This window comes from Protopterus annectens, chromosome 9.part0, assembly GCF_019279795.1.
Source record: "Protopterus annectens isolate FY-2018-M chromosome 9.part0, PAN1.0, whole genome shotgun sequence".
Lineage (NCBI taxonomy): Eukaryota > Metazoa > Chordata > Ceratodontiformes > Protopteridae > Protopterus > Protopterus annectens.
The window spans coordinates 148,511,687-148,533,629 of record NC_056743.1 but is presented as its reverse complement, the minus strand read 5'-3'; the positions used below and the strand labels follow the sequence as shown (position 1 = coordinate 148,533,629).

The 21,943-nt window shown below is 37.9% G+C and overlaps 1 protein-coding gene across 3 annotated transcripts in view; it reads left to right on the top strand.

Moving 5' to 3' along the window:
• Window positions 1-21,943, top strand: part of LOC122811089 (actin, aortic smooth muscle-like) — a 534,944-nt gene that overhangs the window by 78,470 nt on the left and 434,531 nt on the right. For all 3 annotated transcript variants that reach the window (XM_044082666.1, XM_044082668.1, XM_044082667.1), the window contains exons 3-4: window positions 15,286-15,414; window positions 17,068-17,178. In XM_044082666.1, coding sequence (XP_043938601.1) covers window positions 15,286-15,414; window positions 17,068-17,178 — 240 coding nt within the window. The remainder of the gene's footprint in view (window positions 1-15,285; window positions 15,415-17,067; window positions 17,179-21,943) is intronic.

The window sequence follows — 21,943 nt, the reverse complement described above, 5'->3', positions numbered from 1 at the left end:
TCTTTGTTAATGAGTTCCATGATGATGCACTCCATAGCCTTGCAGACCAGGCTAGTCAGGCTTATGGGACGATAGTTACCAGGGTCAGTTGTGGCCCCTCCTTTGTGGAGAGGAATAACTGTTGCTGTGCGCCATTCTATGGGCACATCACCTGTAGAGAGGCTGAGGTTGAACAGTGTGTTTAGGTGGGGGGTTAGTTCGTCCTGTAGTTCGTGCAAGACACAGCCTGGGACACCATCTGGTCCCATTGATGCTGTGTTTTTGGCTTTTGAAAGGGCTGTTTTCACCTGTGCGTCTGTGATTTTTGGGACACTACACTTTTCCAGTTTTGTTGTGGGCCCTTTTGGAGGTGAGAGGGGGAGTGAGGCTTGTACTGAATCTATCTGCCAGGATGCTGGCAATATCAGTAGGTTCAGTATATTTTGTGCTATTTTGCACTAGTTCAGTGCATATCTGTGAGTTGCCACTTAGATTCTTAACATAGCTAAAGAAGGCTTTGTGGTTATCTTTTGAATCCTTGGCTATTTTTCTTTTGAAGTTAGCCTTGGATGATTTCATGAGGTACCTCAGGTTCTTACTGATACTGATCAGGCATGGCTTTCCTTCTTGGGATTTGCTTTTTTTCTGAACTAGTTTCTTCCTTCTATTGTATAGCCTGTTTATTGCAGGGGTCCACCAAACTGGTTTCCTTCTCTTAGAGGAGTGAGTCTTGGTTTTGCTAGGGATGGCACAATCCATGCATCCTTGTAGGTGCTCATAGAGTGCATTTGTAAAGGTTTCTGCATCTTGGGCAGCCTTATCCTTTAGCGTTGGGGCTGTGAAACTTACCACCTCTGTCTTAAGTAAGGTGAGGTTTGCTTTAGAAAAGTTTCCTTAGTTGGGGGTGGTGGTGGGGTGTGGACATCCAGAGTGATTAGTTACCAGCTGCACAGGTTCCTCATTCCAATGCAACACGTCAACAGCTGGACTCCACAGGATTTACTTTTGACTTTTCAATTTACGATGTGGAGGACAATGAGGAAGATATTTTCCGAACAGGTACACGACCAAAACGTACGAAGCCTGTAAAAACTTATGCTAACACTGTAGGCACCGAAAGGGCCATGAAAGGTACTGAACAGAATTTTTTTATTAATAAAGGGCATACAGTGGACAATAATATCAATACAAATTTGAACAATTTTCTTTTTCAAGACTGCAATTTTGACAGTTTTGGGAAGGGGAAAACAGTAACCCCTAACAAAAAAGGTGGTTTTGAGAGACCTAATGAAATGCTCAAAGACAAAATTTACAAACTAGGTAGGATTATGAACAGTATTAATAATACCAACATTGAGAATGCCTATTTACACAAGTGTTTAATATTGAAAGTAGTCCCTATGGGACTTAGATTTTTTAAATTTCCTTTAGGTTTAAGCATGAATGATGATGTTATTAAGGATTTTAATAATTTATTTAATGAGTGTGGATTTAAGTACATGAATTTATTGATCAAATACAATGATGAGAAACTTTTGGAACTCATTAAACAAGCAGAGAATTTAAATTTAGAGATTGAGAGGGATTTATTGTTCGACGAATGGATTAATTTATATCACAAGCAATTTGAGTTAGTAGAGAAGAAATCCAGATCCGTATACGATAGAAAATGCAAGAAATTAAACAGGGATTTGGCACAATATAAGGAAGATAGAGCATACAGGTGGCACAAAGATTTTAAATATAACAAACAAAAATTAGATTACAATTATGACAAATCAAACAGATTTGGTAGAAACTATAGGAATAAGGAGAAGGGTAACGTACACGAAGATTATGGGGAAGATTATGGTGAACAAGGTGGGTACAATCAAAATTTTCAGAGAAACTGGAACCCCCAATATTGGAAGGAGAAAACATGTACAAAGAAAGGGAATTACAACAGAGGTTACAATCAACGACAAAGAAGATACCAAGAAGAGAAATGGTTAGATTGGTAGAAGAAAGGGAAAGGAATTTTTATGCAGAAGGAAAATGCATACAGAAAGAAGGTGTAGTATATAGTTATGACAATTTCAAAATATACAATTATACAAATTTTCAGGTGGAGGATACACACTTTAGACTTCTATCTAAAGGAATGAAATTCATTCCAACACCAAAATACCATTTGGTTGATCATTTAGTCGAAACTAAGTTGTACACACGCAAATTGAATTTGTCCATAATGTTTCAGAATAAGAATGAAACAAATCATGTGGAACTGACCAAAGGTGATACATTGTTAAAAAATAAAAGTACATTTGTACCTTTAATGAACCCTTTGGTTGATTTTTTTGAGAAACAAGTACATAGAGACTTATACAGTTTCACCAATACAGTTAGGAATATCCAAATTAAAGACAATTTGACAAAGGGAGAAAGAGAAGAACTAAGGAATCTCAGAAACAATCACAACATTCGTATCATGAAACCCGACAAGGGAGGGGGGATTGCCATTTATGATAGAATGGAATATAATGCAAAATATAATGCACTCCTTACAGAAACTGGCAATTATGAGACAGTCTCTCTCAATGAGATTAATATAGCTTACCTGAGGATCAATTCATATTTGGAAGAGTTTTGGATTGATAATAGAATAAATAATGATGTTTACAATTTTTTAAAAGTACAACATCCTAAATTGGCTGTGCTAGTGGGGATTCCAAAGATTCACAAAAACAGTGAGGACCCCCCCTTTCAGGCCAATTCTGTCAGGAAGTAAGGCAAAGACATTTCCCTTGGGAAAAGCTATAGATTTTTGGTTAAAAGACATTCATTCATACATCCCCCATTTGGTCAAAGATTCTTGGGATTTCCTTAGGAAATTTCCTACCCACCTTGACACCGATAACCTTCTATATGTGACAATAGATGTCATTGACTTATTTTCATGTATCCCTAGTAGGGAAGGCTTGGATATGTTTTGTGAAAGCATGAGGAAGCACACAAGCTTTGAATGGGACAAAATATGTCTCATTATGGAATGCATGACATTAGTATTGGAACATAATTATATACTATTTGAGGGTGAATATTTTAAGCAATGTATGGGGTGTGGCTATGGGTTCAGCCAGTGCCCCAATATTTGCGAATTTGGTGATGTTGAATTGGGAGGAAGAAAGTTTATTCAACAGTAGTTATTTCGCCCATGTCGTCCATTATACAAGATTTTTAGACGACATTTATATTTTGTGGAAAGGAGACATTGATGAGTTAAATGAATTCATCACTTATATCAACAAGAGTAGTGAATTTCTCAAATTCACTCATTCAGTTAGCAATAATGGGATAGCATATTTGGACACATTTGTATCATACGATGAAAAAGGGTTTAAATCTAATATATACAGGAAAAACACCTTTTCAAATGACTATTTACATTTTAATAGTCAGCATCCCAGGAAAATGATGCGTAACATTTTTAAAGGCCAATGCATCAGGGCAGTTAGAATGACGTCCAGAAAAGATGAGATGCTAAAGGAGGTTGAATTCATTACAGGAGTGTTTAAGGAGAGAATGTACAACAGTAAAATGTTGACAGAAGTAGGACAATATGTTACAACAAGATGGGGAATTAACTATTTACCTCTTTTAGGGGTTATTGACACAGGAGACAAGGAAAATGAAGAAATATGTCTCAAAAGATATCAGAAAGCATGTATCCTCCCATATACACCATATGTTAGTAAAATCAAGGAAATTCTGGAGAAACATTGGAAAATTTTCCAAATTGACCCACAGATTTCCAAGTTATTGGGTAACAAACCCCTTATAGTATATAAAATGGCAGACAATTTAAAGAAAATTCTTGAATCTGGTAAAGAGACTAATTTTAGAAGAGGTGACATAGACAGTGTGTCAACTACCAAAAGATGTGAAAATTGTAATCAATGTCGGAACATTACAAGAGCACCTGGAATTATTTTAAACAATATAAACAAGACAGTCATAAAATATGCAAGGGGCAATTGTAACACATCTTATGTGATCTATCTGGCTAAATGTTTGACATGCTCAGCATATTATGTGGGAAAAACAGAGAGGGCATTCAAAAGGAGAATTTATGATCACACCTACTGTATTAGGAAAAAGGATAAAAATAATGCATTATATAGGCATGTAGAAAATGAGGGAGTGGATCACATTTTCTCCTTTGGCATTTTAGAACATATTCAACCAGGTTTGGGAGGGGACAATCGAAAGGAGTTGCTAAGTTACAAGGAAATATGGTGGCAATTATTCACTGATGCTGCCACTGAACCTGGTCTAAATGAATCTATAGCCGTCAAACCACTACTAAGACATTAGAAATATGACCTATTGTGACACACTACCTAATATAGGGGTATTTTACATAGGTTAACCTGATAGCCACACATTTTGTAATATATACTTTTTGTATCATCTTTTTTGTATCATTTTTTATGCCATTTCTTATGAAACATTTTCTTTTTCGAGTAACATTTTTCATGTTACATTTCTTATGTAACTTTTTTAACATTTTTATGTACAATTTCCTTTTTGCGAAATGTTTCATTAGATTCCCCTTGTATTTCGTTAGGTACAGTATTTTAATAATCAATTTTACATATTAACAAATATTTTATACAAAAAATATTTTACACAAGTTGATTATATATTAATTATTTTTACATAAATTAATTTAGTATATTATAACTTATTATAAGGATTATAGATTCAATTCACAATGTCTTTTAATTTTTTACTAATTTTTTACTAACTTTTTAATATTTCCATTTGTCTTGAACAATACATTTATTTATTATAGTACATTATATTATCAGATATTGCTATTTTATAACTTTTTAATTATTAGATTTATTTATACACATATATTAAGTCTATATAAAATAAACACATTTATAGGTAACTATTTTGGTCTATTTAATATTGAGATATATTTTTATAACATATGAATTATGTATATTAATTCTTAACATTGTTATTTATATGGAATAAGGATTTCAAATCCACAGTCAAACAAGTGTATGTATTGAAAGTTTTTAAAAAAATGTGAAAGGAAACACAGTTTGGGAATAAGTGAATATAGCTTTAAATATTGGTACGGGTTTTCGCGCCACTAAGGTTATTTAAATGGATTTTTTCAAAAAGCAGTTAGTTCTGATGAAGCCTATATGAATAGGTGAAAGCGCTAAACTTTAAATGTTTAATTAAGTGAAGTCTATTATGTTTTTGTGGAGTGTGTATTTGTGAGCTGTTTTTCATTAAATTTCAAGTCTTTTGTCGTACACACAGCGTTTCCTCTTCAATTTGTTGTAAGAGAAGATAGCGCAAGTGAGTAGATTCTTAACATAGCTAAAGAAGGCTTTGTGGTTATCTTTTGAATCCTTGGCTATTTTTCTTTTGAAGTTAGCCTTGGATGATTTCATGAGGTACCTCAGGTTCTTACTGATACTGATCAGGCATGGCTTTCCTTCTTGGGATTTGCTTTTTTTCTGAACTAGTTTCTTCCTTCTATTGTATAGCCTGTTTATTGCAGGGGTCCACCAAACTGGTTTCCTTCTCTTAGAGGAGTGAGTCTTGGTTTTGCTAGGGATGGCACAATCCATGCATCCTTGTAGGTGCTCATAGAGTGCATTTGTAAAGGTTTCTGCATCTTGGGCAGCGTTATCCTTTAGCGTTGGGGCTGTGAAACTTACCACCTCTGTCTTAAGTAAGGTGAAGTTTGCTTTAGAAAAGTTTCCTTAGTTGGGGGTGGTGGTGGGGTGTGGACATCCAGAGTGATTAGTTTATGGTCTGATCTAACCAGTGATGGGTTGACCTCCGGTGTGGAACACCTGTCGCCCATGTTGGTGATAACCAGGTCCAATATGTTTTCACCTCTGGAAGGGGAGTTTACCAGCTGATCCAGGGTATTTGAGTTGGTAACTTCCAGAAGCGCAGGGCCTGGGAATTTGTACTCGAGTAGTTTTCCCATTGAATGGTAGGGTAATTGAAATCGCCCAATATCAGGGTGTTTGGTAGGACCTTCATGTTTTCCAGTGTCTCCAGAAAGGTGGAGTGGTGGTCCTGGGTCATGGAGGGTGATCTGTAGCAGGCCACCATTTGCATTGCAGATTTGCCCAATGTTAGTTGCACATGGATGATCTCAGAGGTATCATGCTGCACCACTAACCTGGAGGTGAAAGTATCCTTGATGAATATGGATACACCCCCTCCTTTTGTGTTTTGGTCCATGTTCTGTGGCTGAAACATGTGGTATGAGTTGTAGCCCGATAGTGCTGGGGTGCTCTCTGGAGTCTTGAACCAGGTTTCACTTACTGCACAGATGTCGATGTTCTCCATACTGAGGAGTGCTTCGAGCGCGTGCATTTTGAGATTTAAACTCCTGGCGTTGAGTAGTATAACCCTCAGTTTTTTGTTAATTGTGCTGTTTACGGAGGTGGGTTTGACTTTTGAACCTTGCCTAAGAAAGGCAGTATGGGAGCAGCAAGAGCCTTGGCCAGTATTCGTAAGCCTAGGGGTGACAGGTGCAAGCCGTCTCTTGTGAAGCAACGTGGCTTGTCTAGCATGTCGTCCCAGGCTGACAGACACTGGATCCCCTTTGAATCATTACACCAGAAGCTTAGCCAATTGTTGAAATTGATCATTTTTTCTTTATACTGAGGTATCATTCTTGGTGAGAGCAGGATGCTACTCAGGGTCAGGGTCATACCAGCCTGGGCTACATGATCAGAGAGCTCTTCCATGTCTCTTTCCATGTAGTCCAGGGAGGTACGTCTCAGGTCATTCACACCAACATGAACAATGACAGAGTCATATTTGTACTTGTTCTGGAGTGACCTGAGTGCTTGTGTTATGTGGCGGATTCTGGCTCCCGACAGGCAGCTAACAGTAACCTTCTGCTTGTCCAGCCTAATGAGTGGGACGTCAGTGTGCTTGACTAGAGTGTCACCTATTACTAGTGTGTTAGGTATGTTATTTCGCCTTAAGGGCTGTGATTGTGCGGTACACTGATTTTGTGTTTTATGTGTTGTCTAGTTTGTGACGGGAAGTGCAGGTTCTTTGGGTGTCTGCTTTGGAGGTCTCTGATGCTTTTGCAGGTTTTTATTTAGAGCCTCTGGGTATGATTTTGTGTATTTATGGGTATTTTTTGCCAGTGCTGTTTTTTTATGATGGACAGTTGCATGACTTACAAACAGGACATAGCAAGTATCACACGGCAATTGAACCAGGTGAACTTTGAGGTTACAGTCAGAATGGGCAGGAAGAGTATAGCAGTGAACTGCCTCTCAGGTAGTATGGTCCATCATTAATAGGGCACTCAAGCCCATTCACCCCAAATACAGATATGGCATGTACTTCTCACCTCACAGACTAGTAACCAAACCATTTGCAAAACCGGGGGCACATGCTGCCCCCATTGCTACACCCTTGACTTGTCTAAACAGTTGTCCCTCAAAGAACAAAAAATTGTTTAACAAGACCAATTCCATGAGGGCACTGATAGTGTTAATACAATCTTGGGACAAAATACCTATCTCTGCAAAAATATCCCCCAGTTTTGCAAATCTAGTTATGAGCTTCTGGGAAAAACATTTTGTGTTTAATTCCCCATTTTGCTCTGGGTTTGCTTTTTACACCTGCTTTCTGGATGGTATTTTTATTGTCTGGAAAGATAGTGAAGAAAGACTTAACAGCTTTTTCCAATACAGTAATTCCACAATGTCATTTTTAAGATTTGTTCATGGGTATAGTGATTTAAGTATTTCTTATTTGGACGTGACTATTACTAAGGATTTGAGAAAGAAGTGTCTAGTATCTAATATTTTTCAACCTTTTCTAATAGCTATTTACATTTTGAAAGCCACCATCCTCATTGCTAGAAGAAATCAGTGGTAAAAGGCCAGTTGGTTAGGCTTGCCAGAATGATTTCTGAGGATGAGGCTTTTGAGGATGAATGTCGGATTCTTTTTGAAATGTTTACTAAGCAGGGGTATCCCATGGAATTTTTAAAACCTACATTTGATGAAGTGGCAAGTAAGAGGAAAAGTGAATTTTACTTCCCTTTGTTATATCATAATAACAGGGGAGTTCAAGATAGTGTCACTGGGAACCTGGGTGTGGGCTCTGATGCTACCGCAAGTGAAATTCAGGTGTGTGATGGAAATAAGTACAATAGGTTGTTTATTTGTACCTTTTCTTTGGATAGTCATGAAATTGTACAAACAGTGAGAAATAATTGGCTACTTATATCTGCCAACCCCCAATTGTGTGAATTATTAGGTGATAAACCAATTGTGGTTTATAGGAAGGACATTTGTTTTGCGTTGTCACCTCACAGCAAGAGGTTCTCTGGTTCGATTCTCAGCTGGGGTGCCTTCTGTGTGGAGTCTGCATGTCCTCTCTGTGGTCACGTGGGTTTCCTCCGGGTGCTCCAGTTTCCTCCCACATCCCAAAGACATGCTGTAGGTGGATTGGATACTTTAAAAATTGGCCCTAGGTGTGAGTGCGTGCATGTGTGTGCCTTCTGTGGAAGGTTGGGTGCCGGGCTGGCAACTCGACACCGTAAAACTCCACTGTCAATCATGAGCGGACAGGTGATCCACTGTGGCGACCCCTAACCAGGAAAAGCCAAAAGAAGAAGAAGGAAGGACCTTTGTTTTAAACAGTTATTGGAGAGAACACATAGTAGGGATTGTATTTCATCTGGCACCCAAGGTATGTTCAAGTGTGGATGTTGTAGAGCCTGTCCTCATATATTAGTAGGCTGTCAGTTTTTTCTTAATGGGTTTAAGGTTCTCATTAAGGAGAAATAGAACTGTAACACCAAATGGACTATTTATGCTGCCTGCTGTTTGGATTGTTCTGCCTATTACATAGGCAAAACTATTAGACGGGTGAGAGAAAGAATATGCAAACATGAAAGAGATATTAAAAATAAAAAAAACACGAATGCTTTGTTTAGACATATCCAAAAAAAATCTGGACGCAAATTTGGGTATTTTGTCATAGAACAGCTTAAGAGGGATGATAGGTGTAGAATTGTGGAAGAACATTTACTTGTGAGGGAACTGAAATGACAGCTCAAGCTAAATTCCCTAGTGGAGCCAGGACTAAATGACACTTGCTCCATTTCACCTATTTTATTTCTAAAAAGTTTAGAATGTTAATGTGACTGTACTTGAACTTTTAGTATTTTTATTTAAATAGTTTTTATCTTAGAATGGATTGTTCACAGTTTTTATTAGTATTTGCTTAATTAATGAGTTTAGAGTCAAGTGGTGGTTTTAATTACTATTTATACTGATTGAATGGGCTGGTTCATTGTTCTGATGATGTCCTGATGCTAAAACTTTTTGTTTCTGTTGCTGTGTTCCAATAAACAGTTTTCACTGTTTATTTGGCTTCTGGTTTGGTTACAGATATGACATGGTCATTGTTCATGTACCTACCAACAATTTGAGACACACATTCTTGGATTGTTTTATTTATTTATTTTATTATTTTTATTTGTGTTTATTTCCCAGTTAGAGCAGTGATCGCAATAGGCCTTTTTCTCAATCAGCCCAGGAGTGGCATCTGGTTAAGTAACTTGCTCAAAGTTACAGAGTTAGCCAGTGGAGGGAGTTGAGGAATTATATGAAGAGATACATGGCAGAGCTCTCTGAATATGTATCTCAGGCTTGTATGCAGTTAATTTTGTCTTGAATGGCATACTACCTTTACTGAAAATGATGCTGCAATATAAAGAAAAATATTGACTTAAACAATTGTCTGAGTCATTAAAGGGATGTCCAGTATATGTTTGCAAGGAAGGAGATAGCCAGCAGTCCAAATTGCTCTGCTCACCCCCTGGCTTTTCTGTAATGGCTAAATCTTTATTTATCTCATTATGTCTTTTTAAGTCAATGTCAGTCTTCTACACCAACCAGCCTAACCAAACAGATCAATATAACTTAAAAGTGGACCTGTTTAATGCTACAAGTATAAACAAGATTTCACCCTCCCTAGCACTCTTCTTCTTCCCTGAAAATATTAACAACTGTGTTATTACTAAAAATCTATGTAGCTATGATTCTCTCCCATTCATAAGGGCAGCTCTACCACTTATCCTAGCAACTACAGACCAATAAGCCTTACTAGTCTTCTACAAGACAATGGAACATACCATTATGGACTTTATAAACACAGATATTCTTCTTCTTTCGGCTCTTCCCGGTTAGGGGTTGCCACAGCGGAACTCCGGTCCGCTAATAATTGGCAGTAGATTTTTACGGTGCCGAGGTGCCAGCTAGACGCCCAACCTTCACCGAAGGCAAGCCCATTTATGCACGTCTTTTGAATGCCACTCGACCACAGGGAGGACATGCAGACTCCACACAGAAGGTGCTCCAGCCGAGAATCGAACGGGCAAACCTCTTACTGTGAGGTGACAACACTACCGCTGCACCACCGCGGCTTCTATAAACACAGATATTAAGAGCCTAAAATCCCTAGACCAAAACCAGCCTGGGTTTGGGAAGGGTAGATACTGCCTGCTTAACCTAGTGGATTTTGAAAAAAAAAGTCATTAAGACTGTGGACAAGGGAAAATCTGTTCATACAGTGTATCTTGATCTGGCCAAGGCTTTTAACACTAATCCACACTTGAGCATAGCTAATAAACCAGTCAAACTAAACATAAATCCATACATTATTCATTGAACAGCAAACTGACTCACAGATAGAAACCATCAAATCAGTATTGATAGCATTCCAACTCCCTCCACCAAAATGCTCATTATCCATGGTGTCCCACAGAGCACTGCTGTCAAGCTGCTCCTATTCGGTATCTATTTCTCTGATGTCAAAGCTGATGCCAAGGAGCTCTACTCAGAGAACAACAGACTTGCAGCTATCACAAACTCCTCAGAGGACTCTCAAATTCTTAAAGAAGGTCCATCTAGCACAAACATATAGTGCCAGGACCATGGTCTAAGGCTAAATTAAAAAGTGCAGTATGGTGACCTTTGAAAAACAGGAACACCCTAGTACCTACTGTGTAGAAGGTACTCCACTCAGAATCAGGATAAATGAGAAATTGCAAATATACCCTTGACTGACCTCCCCAAACCCTTATGGGAAGGGGCAGCATGTAGTGGGGTTTGCTTGACTAGACTTCAAATGATCCACAGCTAATAACCTAAGAATCTATGTGCAGGTCAAATTTGTTTACATATCTCCCCACCTCCAGCTTTTCTTTTTAACTGACTGTAGGATATGCCCTCTAATATCATTATGTCTTGTAAAACTTGCTGTTCCCCAGCTGCATTTGCCTTAGGATTTAAAGCTGTCTTCTCTCCACTGCCTGTCTGCATACCCAACTATGGCATTGTATGGAATTTGAGGGTTGATCCTCAACCATAGTACCCCCTGCCAACAATGATTTAGTTGGCTTTGCTTACCCTCTGTACCCCTGTAACCTATGTTGTGGTCTCTCTTCCCTGCTGGCCATAAGAGGGAACCATGAGTTTGTCAACCTGTTAAACTCCTTGGCTATAGAAAGTCCAGAAAATCTATTATATACTCATCCCTGCCCTTCTCATAATATTGCAACATTTATATAGTGTTCCTGTCCTTCGGGTTATTACCTTTCCTGGCTTGTTTGGATCTCTGACTTTTCCTACTGCTTTTCACTCTATTTAACATGATTTATTGCTCTTGCCTATCACCCTGTCCCTTGCTACTTCTAGCATTTTCCTCTGTCTTTCTCTACTCCTTATGCTAGTTTGATTGCATATTTTATTTCTTCAAATAGCACTTCTACCTGCAATGCTATAGACTCGCATCTTTCTTGATAGCTGCCCACATTCTCAATTCTGCAGAAAGGATAAATCAAGCCAGTGAATATATATATTATTGACATTAATGGTTTCATGCAGGTCCCCTTGACTACCTTCTTTCAGTCATGAGTCCTTTCACTCACTAACAGAGATGTTATGACTTATCCTTGATATTTTCACACAGACAGTCACACCCATACACTATATATACACATATATATATATATATATATATATATATATATATATATTTATATATATATATATATATATATATATATATATATATATATACATACACACAAACATATATATGTATATATATACATACACACAAACATATATATATATATATATATATATATATATATATATATATATATATACACATAGAGTATATATTATATTACCGAATGCACAGAATTGTAAATGCTATATAATCGACCCACAATCCCTGAAAACCCAAAATGTCGAACACATGGATCAGCGATTTTTTTCCCAGGGAAAAAAAATCGCTGATCCGTTAAAAAAAAAAAAATCAAAACACAAAATAAAGTGGGGGCTTCACCCCCACACCCCCCTACTTAAATATACCAACTCCAAGATCACACCACAGTGGATAAATGGCAAAGTCCTGAAAACAGCCCAGCGATTTTTCCCCCTAGGAAAAAAAATCGCTGTCCTGTGATTTCGGTATTTTGCCATTTCGTGTAATGACGTTCGACTAAACAGCGTTCACATTTCAGTGCATTCACTAATAATAGGGACCCTATACATACACACACACACACATATATATATATATATATATATATATATATATATATATATATATATATATATAGAGTGCCTTACCCTGTATCTCAGTATTAGAACCTTTTATTGCCAGCCTCACTCATCTTCCAAATGTACTCCTCTCTCCCTACATCACTGTACCTTTACTTAAATCCCTTAAACTCTGAGCCACCATACTCATAGCCATGAACTCTAAAAGCCAAGTGGCACTCTATGTTCACCCCACAGAGGAGTTAATATAAGTGTTAGACTGAGGGTATCCTTACTGAGTTAACTATGGTACATTAAGGCAGAATAATAGGCCTGAAAATATAGTCAGACTTGTATTTTCATGTATGCATTTATTTTCAGTGAAATAAAGTTCAGTAGAAAGGAAAAGGTAATATTGCTGGCTAAGCATGAGATGAGAAAAATAATAGTTTCAAAGAAAAGCTGCTGAATGTGTGTGTAATAAACTGAGAGCAAAATCTTAGATACATTTATTGATTTTTGTATGTTTATCAACCTGCGGTGGTGGTGCTGCGGTAGCATTGTCGCCTCATAGTAAGACGCTGTCCAGTTCGATTCTCAGCTAGAGCTTCTGCGTGGAGACATGCGTGAATAGGCGTACCTTCGTTGAAGGTTGGGCGTCAGGCCTGGCAAGTCGGTACGTAAAAATCAACTGCCAATCATTAGCGGACTGGAGTTCCGCTGTGGCGACCCCTAACTGGGAAAAGCCGAAAGACACAAACAAACAATCATGACTCATATACTGTTCTGTAATACTGATTGTGGAATGCATGACATAACTTATATATTACTGTGACGTTAACAATGCTTTGTCAAGACACCTAATCAACAACCCACAATGTAAGGTGTTCAAATTTGCCATCCTGGAAGTGGTTATTCCAAACCCACGTGGTGGCAATATTAAGGCAGTAGTGGGGGAAAGGGAGATCAGATGGCAGATCAAGTTAGATGCAGCTACCCCTCCAGGCCTTAATGAGGTGATTCCAACAAAGCCACTTGTCAGGATTTAGAACAATTGTGTAGCTTTATCTATTGTACGTATACATTTTTAATAAGTATTATTATATCATATGTTCACATTTTGAATTTCTTTAGTTTTGAAATACACATTATAAATTAAATAACCACAGTAAATATTGTCATTAGTAGATATGAATTAGTATAGTACCCAGTTCTGCAGGGCCAGTGCATACGGACTAGTAACAAAGTAGTTAGGAGATACACAAACAATCTATACTTGTGCTTGATGATAGATACAATGTCCAAGCAGTCAGTGTTAGTGGATGCATTTTAGAGAATACTGTAGTATACTGGATTTTTATGTATTCCTGATTAATTTTATTATTTTTTATACAACAGTTCACAAAACATTTTATCTTGTAATGTGGATACTTTGAGGCATGAGTTTTCTAATATGTATGGTTTTATGTATTTTATGTGAAATGTTATAGATATTTCGTCAGTATAAGGTTGTTACACAAATTTTGAATTTAATGGTATAATTGATTAATTGATGTAAAAGGCGGGTTTTTCTTGTGGGGTGTTTGTATATAAGGTGATGAATTCCAGCATTTGTTGTTCTGATGAAGGCAGTTTTATACTGAAGAAAGCGCTTAACCTCCGTTTTGTGTTTAACTAATAAATCAACGTTGTCTCCAGCACTGTTTCCAGTTTCCTGGTGTGGTGTTCGCCAATCCCTGGCGTTTTTTGTTCTATTATATATTACTCCGTAAACATATGCTATCTGAACAGACACTGTGAGAACTTGGATCATGGATGGAAATGGTTAAGAGATCAATTCACCTACCCAGTTAACAGTAAATAAATATATAAATAAACTATGTAACAATGACATATATATGACTTGTTACTTTGTGTTAAAATTTAAAAATTTAAAATAACCTCAATGTTCCTAAACTAACACGCTTATTATCACTAGATAGGTAGCACTGATTATTATAAAAAAAATAAAACTATGGGTTGAAAAGTTTCAAATGAAAAAATTCAGCTAACCTAAAAGATGCAGCCGCTTTAAAATCAGTGAGACAGACTTATATCTCTCATCATTGCCTTACCCATTACTTTAAAATCTGTAGTTTGTCTGGCTGTCATCTCAATGACATTTCTAAAACAGCTTCTCGTTCCAATATATTTTCTTTGTAATCAGAAGCTCACTCACTTCTCTCTGAACATGATATTCACATTTTGCTGCTATGTGGCTTCATTACTGTTGCCTTGGTGTTCATCCATCTTGATTTAAGAAATCGGGATGTGGATGTTAATGGCATTAAGCCTCTGGTTACATTTCCTGAACTTGTCTTTGAAAGATGTGTTGATGTATAGATTGTATTTCAGATAACAACAACCAGGTACTTCTGGCAAAACATCACCTTTGGTTAATACAGACACAATTAGAAAGTGATTTTTGTACTTACAGTTTTTATTGCTATGTAGATTTAGTTTAGCAATTTTGATAAACATTTCCAGCTGAAGTTAGTTTTAAATAGTCTGTTACATGAAGACACCTGCAGGTTAAATTTCTTCTAAATGGTTTAAAAACAGAAAATATGTTACTTTCTTAGAACAATTTCAGAATGAAACAAAGCTTGAACTTGCATTTATGTAACTTTTTATATCTTTTTCCAATTAGGGTGTTATGGTTGGCATGGGTCAGAAGGACAGCTATGTAGGGGATGAAGCCCAGAGTAAAAGAGGAATTCTTACCCTGAAGTATCCCATTGAACATGGAATTATCACAAACTGGGATGACATGGAAAAGGTAACATTTTTTTATTTTAAACTCTTAACTAAAATATCTGCTACAGGGCGAGAGACAGCATGTGGCAAATTCACCTTTTCTGCCCTTGTAAAATACTGCCCTACTGAATTACAACTTTGACTTGCAATCAGTATCTTGCTACTGACAAACCTTCTAACTTACCTAATTATTAGACTGTGTGATTGCTATGTAACCTTCTGTGACCTCAGTCCAGGACTGAAATCAAATAAGCATGCTATATACACTGGCAAATGTGAGATTTGGAAATCTTAAAGAAGATACTGACAAGCATTTTTGCAAGGACAACTGTTTTTCATTGTTATTTCACATGTCACTATTGCTGCATCATAATATACTATAAAGACAGCATAAGCAGCTGTAAAGGAAATTACTTACTTCATTGCTAACTGATGGAGCAAGATACTGATGGGCAGAAAATGAGTTTGTCAGACCAAGAAAGCACATCTCACTGAAGAATACATATTGAGAATAAGGGTGGAATATGAATAAAATTGTGCTGGTGTGACTCTACTCAGAGTAGATATCTTCTATTCAATGTGGATCGTGGAAAGAGAAAGTAACCCTTTGTTTGCAGATGCCACCTTGATCCCTGGTTGCTAAGATGGAGTGATGGAAATGAGATGATGAATAACTTACAGGGATTCACACTTGCAGAAAATGATAGAGGGGGCATTGTAGCCTTCTGTCAGGCTTCAAGTTGTGCCTAATAAACACCAATTAATATGGCAATAAAAGTTAAGTATATGTGAAATATATTTAGTGACACTGTCTGAATAATCTTGCTGCTCTGCTAATTTGGTCAAGATGAGAATCACCTTAGTATTGCATGCAATAGGAAGTTGCATACTACATGCAGTAGTGTCAGTTCTGATGTATGGCATGAAATGGATTTGTTCAGTTGTTTTACACTGATGGCTTATGTCTCACCATCCCTACATCCTAAAGTAGACCCAGACGTACGATGGGGTATTGGCTCCATAGCCCATAGAGATAAAGTCCTTGCTATGATGCCAATGCCCTAGGATAACCTAACCATCCAAGCACTACAGAAGCTGGTTGGGGGTGGGGGTAGGAATGAGTGGCTGATATTAGCTGACTTATTCTAGGGCTAGGGCTGTTACATGATCTGCCACTGCACTGATAGCTCTGGGCTAAACTTGAGGTGTTTGCTACGTGGATTTGGGAAGGTGAGTCTGTGAAGGATCACATCTCCTCTAAATAGGCATAGCAGGCATGCCAAGGCTACAGACCCATATGTAACCTAACAAAGCAAACTGTGCCTGCCAGTCAAGATAGAGACTTCCCTCCCTTTTACAGGGTCTTTGGATGTTTAGATGCCGTGAAAAAATGAAAAGGTCAGTTTGGGACTGGGCTTGATGATTAAGAGGATGATTATAAGGCAAAAAAAAAATTATAAAAACATGATGATGGCCTTTACTGAGCTGTCTGTCCCCACTCATCACTCTTACAACCTTGGTGTTTGGCTGTGGAATACCAGGTACACATCACTGCAACTATGTTTCTAGTATCTTTTAATAAGAACTACTTTACTGCCTTTAGTTGCATCACTGTAGATAAAATATTCAAAGTTTCTATGGATCAGATGTAACTTTTGGTTGTTTCCTCTCACAGATTTGGCACCATTCTTTCTACAATGAGCTCCGCGTTGCCCCAGAAGAGCATCCTGTTTTGCTCACAGAAGCACCACTGAACCCCAAAGCTAACAGAGAAAAAATGACCCAGGTATGTCTTGGCTGAGTGCTGTCTCTGTATACTATGGATCAAAGATAATGCCTTTAATAGAAATGCTGGGGAAAATAGGACTTGCTTCTCATAAGTTAATTTGAGAAGAAAATGATGACAACAAGAATTTTGCCCCATGACGTCTGACTGGTAAAGGAGTAGCACACTATTTATGAGGTGTACAGTGATGGAGATCTTGTATATCAGCTGAACAACCAGTAACTGAGTACTGGCCTGGGCTTTTAAAAAAGCAGGCAGGAGAAGATGGGACTGAGCACCTGTCTTTGGCTCACCTGTCCTGGGAGAAGGAAGATGCTCCAGCGTGCTGCAGTGTGAACACCTCCTTAAGACAGAGGTCCACTGCATGTAGTATTATTGACCAGGGACATGTGTCTGGCTAAGCTAAGCTTTGTCTGTGTGGCTGCCTTCATGTAGCAGAAGGGAAGTGTTAGGCCAGAAAAAGGAAATGCTGTTCACTGCTGCCTGGATGATAATGAGGCCACAAACAACTCTTTGTCCTGTGATGGGGAAAAAAGGAGTAGTACTGGCAGAGGCTAGATGGTGATTAGGAATGGTGGGGGAGAGAAAAAGAATGGACAAGGTAGGTGGACTGCTCCATGGACAGTTTTCAGCAATGACCTGAGCCAACAGCAATATAATAAGGCAAAACAGTATACACATGTAACAAAGTGTACAAGAATCGATATTGTATGAGAAGCTATGTGTATGCAAGTGGGTAATGCATTTTTACCAGTGCATATTTTAAGGGCAGAAATTAACATATTTCTCCAGAATATGCTAGATCTTTAAACCAAAGAGGAGGCTTTTGCTTAGTTAAGTAATACTTTTTGCACATTGGTAGTGTTACCTTCTGATTACCTACCGTATCCAGGACACAGCTGCCTCTAATAGTATGGGCTAAGAGCCTGAGCATCCTGCCATACCTAGAAAGCTGCCCTGAATGTTTCACTGGCACATTCCATAAGTCATTGAGCAACCTTCTGTGTGCAAATACAGATCGTAGTTGTTACATTAAGAACTACTGGACAGCAATGAGAAGTAGTGATGCAAAACTGGGTAGTTATTGCCCAGCCATGCTAGAGGCTGAATGACCCCTGCCATACTACAGTGCAACCAGAAGTGCATCTGGTTGTTCTAGCTCCAAGTGTCATTTTCCGATATGGCACCCCACCTCTCCAGCTCTTTGTTTAAAGAGCAAAAAAAAAAAAATTGTTATATGTAACTCTGGTATCCAGGATAGATCCCTGCTCTCTCAACGTTTCTCTGATTGGGTGCTTCGGCCAAGGAGGAGCAGTTCTATGTCATAAAGCCCTACCCTATCATATCCTTAACAATATATATTAAAAAAACGTAATGTCATATGCCCTCACACTCTGTGTCAGAGGAAAAAAAGTATGTTCTCCTAACTGGCACTCATAAGCAACAGATCCAAAAGCCCTCCAGCTCTGTTCCTTGTCCTCACATTACATTAAAAAAAATGAATTTGCTGATTTTGTCCCCAACACCTTGGGTGTGGATTGGTTGTACCCTTCACCATTTCACTGGTATATCCATCATACCTGGAGTAAGTGTAACTTTCCATATAGGTCAAGTAAACAGTTATTGGTCTTAAAGCACCCACCATGTTAAGGAAAGTAGTACTTCAGAAGTTTACTCCACAGTATCTTATCCGGTCCTACCATTCCTCATGGCCACACACAGTATGCAGATAACCTAATTTTATTTAAAAGGACAGAAACCACCACTTGAGGTCTGGCTCTGGAATATTATTATAATGGTTAATTCTATCAAATTTTAACCATGTTATTTGAAGCAAGTCAGGAACGGATGAAGTCTTGTGCCATCTGCATTGTTTACCGATATCTGGGTTTTAATATCGTGATATCCATTTTAGAGTATTCCTTACCTATATTGGCACTCAAGTCTTCCATCTATACTAGTATGCTCTGAATTGTTCCTAAGAAAATCTGCCATATATAATACAGTTTGATTGCTTTTATATAAATGTACATTTTCCTATGTCACAAGTGATAACTCAATAAACGTATTTAAAAAAAAAGAAAATCTGCCATTTTATAACACTGACTTAGGGTACATCACTGTAAGCTTGGGCATGTGTAAGGCTAAGTCATTTCAAATAGGAGCGATATCTGCTATGATAATAACTTTATTAACTTTCAAATGATTACATCAAGGATACTCTACCCCCACCCCTTGGCTCATAAATCAATGTCTGAGATAATATAAAGTCTATCGAGAGCTAAGAAAGAGTGTTCAAAGTCTTCTGTCTTGAAAACACCCTTCATTTAACCTGGCTGTAGGTGTGAACATGTTTAGTAAGGTGGCCTCTGCATGCTGACATCATTTTCCATTCTGCATAGTTTCATAGGAGATTACTAGGCAAACAGCGCAAGAGCCCTTACTAGCTTAGCCATTTTTATTTGAATTTTACCAAATTTTACCTGATTTTCAATCTCTATGGGCTAGAGGATGACTTAGATTTGTCAGAAATCAGCAATACTTGAGGCATTTATGCCCAAACTAGTGTATTATCTTAGTTCTGAATAAATGCTAATGCTATAGGGACAATGCATGCTAAAGTCTGGAACGTCATTTTGCGACTACTACTTGCTAGATTGTCAGTTGCCATCTAAATATAGGGACAATGCATGTCTGGAATGTCATTTTGTGACTATTACTTGCTAGATTTTCAGTTGCTATCTAAATATAAGGACAATGCATGCTAAAGTGTAGAACATCAGTTTGTGACTACTACTTGCTAGATTGCTAGTTGCTATCTAAACTGTGTAGTCATGTGACATTCCACTGAACTTACAATATTGTTATTCAGTATTATGATTCTATTTGATTTGATTGTATTATTCTCATATGACTGAGGAGACCACTGGGAAGCTCAGCGGCATCACCCAGTGCTGGTGAGATAGCTCCAGTGTACACCATTATGCAGATTTTCTCCACATATCCCATGTACAAATTTGTGATCACCCATCCAGTAATCTTGACTGGTTTTAAAGGTTGCTATAAGAGTGCTCTGTTTGATATGTAAGGGTAGCCTGTTCCAGAAATGGGGGCTACATTGGATTAGGTGGCTGTCATGCCATCTGGAGGTAGTGATGTGGTCATGCAGACTTGTATCTCTAGAGTAGGTATTTGCTTAACTACTGGTTCTTCTTAGGTGAAGGAGATCAGAGAGTTGCTGAGTAGTTCATAGCACAGAAGGCTAAGCACAGATCACTTCTCGTCAGTCTTAACAATACAGAGTAGAGGGATATGGCATTTATTCTATCAGGGTAATTTACACTTGGGAACTTCTTTTGTGAGGAAAATGAGGTGTCATATGCTGGTTGAGTGGCAAGGTACATGCTGGAGGGGGAAATATTTAATGGTGGGCTTTATAAAGAAGGAATAAAGAGGGACCACAACTTATCTGGACCTTCAGAAGATGCCATGAAGATAAGGTGTGCAAGAATGATGATTTTCTCAGCACACTAGTGATGTGACTGAAAGGAGACATTATCAGCATAGGTACCAAAGTCCCTGATGACTGTCAGATTTAAGTGGAATGTTATCTCCCTGACTTGCATAGTGATGTCAGAGTTACCAAAATAAAGTATGCTTTATTTCTTGGCATTAAAGCCAGACCCAGATTAACACACCAAGGATTTGTTTGGTCCAACCCTTGATGGATACTTTGAATATTAGAATGCAATATGATAACTGGCCCATGTTTACAGTTACTAGCAAACATGGCTTGTCCTAGTCTAGTAATGTCAGCTTTCATGTCAGAGAAGTATATCCCAAAGAGGAGGGGTATTGTTTGCACTTTAATTGTCATAAGGGATATTCTGTGTAATAATGATGATATGCTACCTGATGTTGGATGTGTCACTCATTGCATGTATATTACACTCTTTCTTTGTAACTGAAGCTTTAAACTCTGGCTTAGGCTATGAGGGTACTGGGACTAGCCCAACTGCCAAGATACAAAACAAACAAATTATTAAAACCTTTCTCAAATCTAGACTGCCTGCTTTACAAACACACAATTTCCACACTAGCAAAAGATTATCTGTACTTTAAAAACAGTAATATATTTATTTGTTTTTAATTTAATGAAAAAAATAATCAGACAGGGAAAGAAGAGGATGAGAAACTTAGACTTGGAGGGGAATGAGGGGCACACAGTTTGCTATTATTATATATTTTTTCAAAACTACCGAAATTCTGAAATACATCTTGAATTCAAAAATGGTATAAAATACATAGAATGAAAACAACAAAATGTATCAAAATATGCTAAGTCCATCACTGGCTCAACTGAATCTCTTCCTAACTGAGCCCTGAGCTTTAAGCCTTTAAGACCATCTTTTTTACATTTTCCATCGTATGTGCAACTAGACATTCTTATGTGTAGAAATTAAATTTAATTAGCTTTTTTTTTTTCAAAGGAAAACTGCAGGATTCACTTTTCTTCCAGGAGTGTGGGAAAAAGAAACTTCAACCAGCAACGGGACTCCTAAGTCCTTAATGGTGGGAACAGTGTTAGGCCAGGACCCCAGCTCAATTTAAAGGTCACCTTAACCTTGTTCCAACACTTCCCCACTTTGGGTCACTCTGCAAAATTGTGTAACCATCAACCCTCTGCCTACTCAAGCCATTTGCAGCATATATTGGGCTAGGACATAGACACTGCATTTATCCTCTATGGCATATGGAAAGAGAA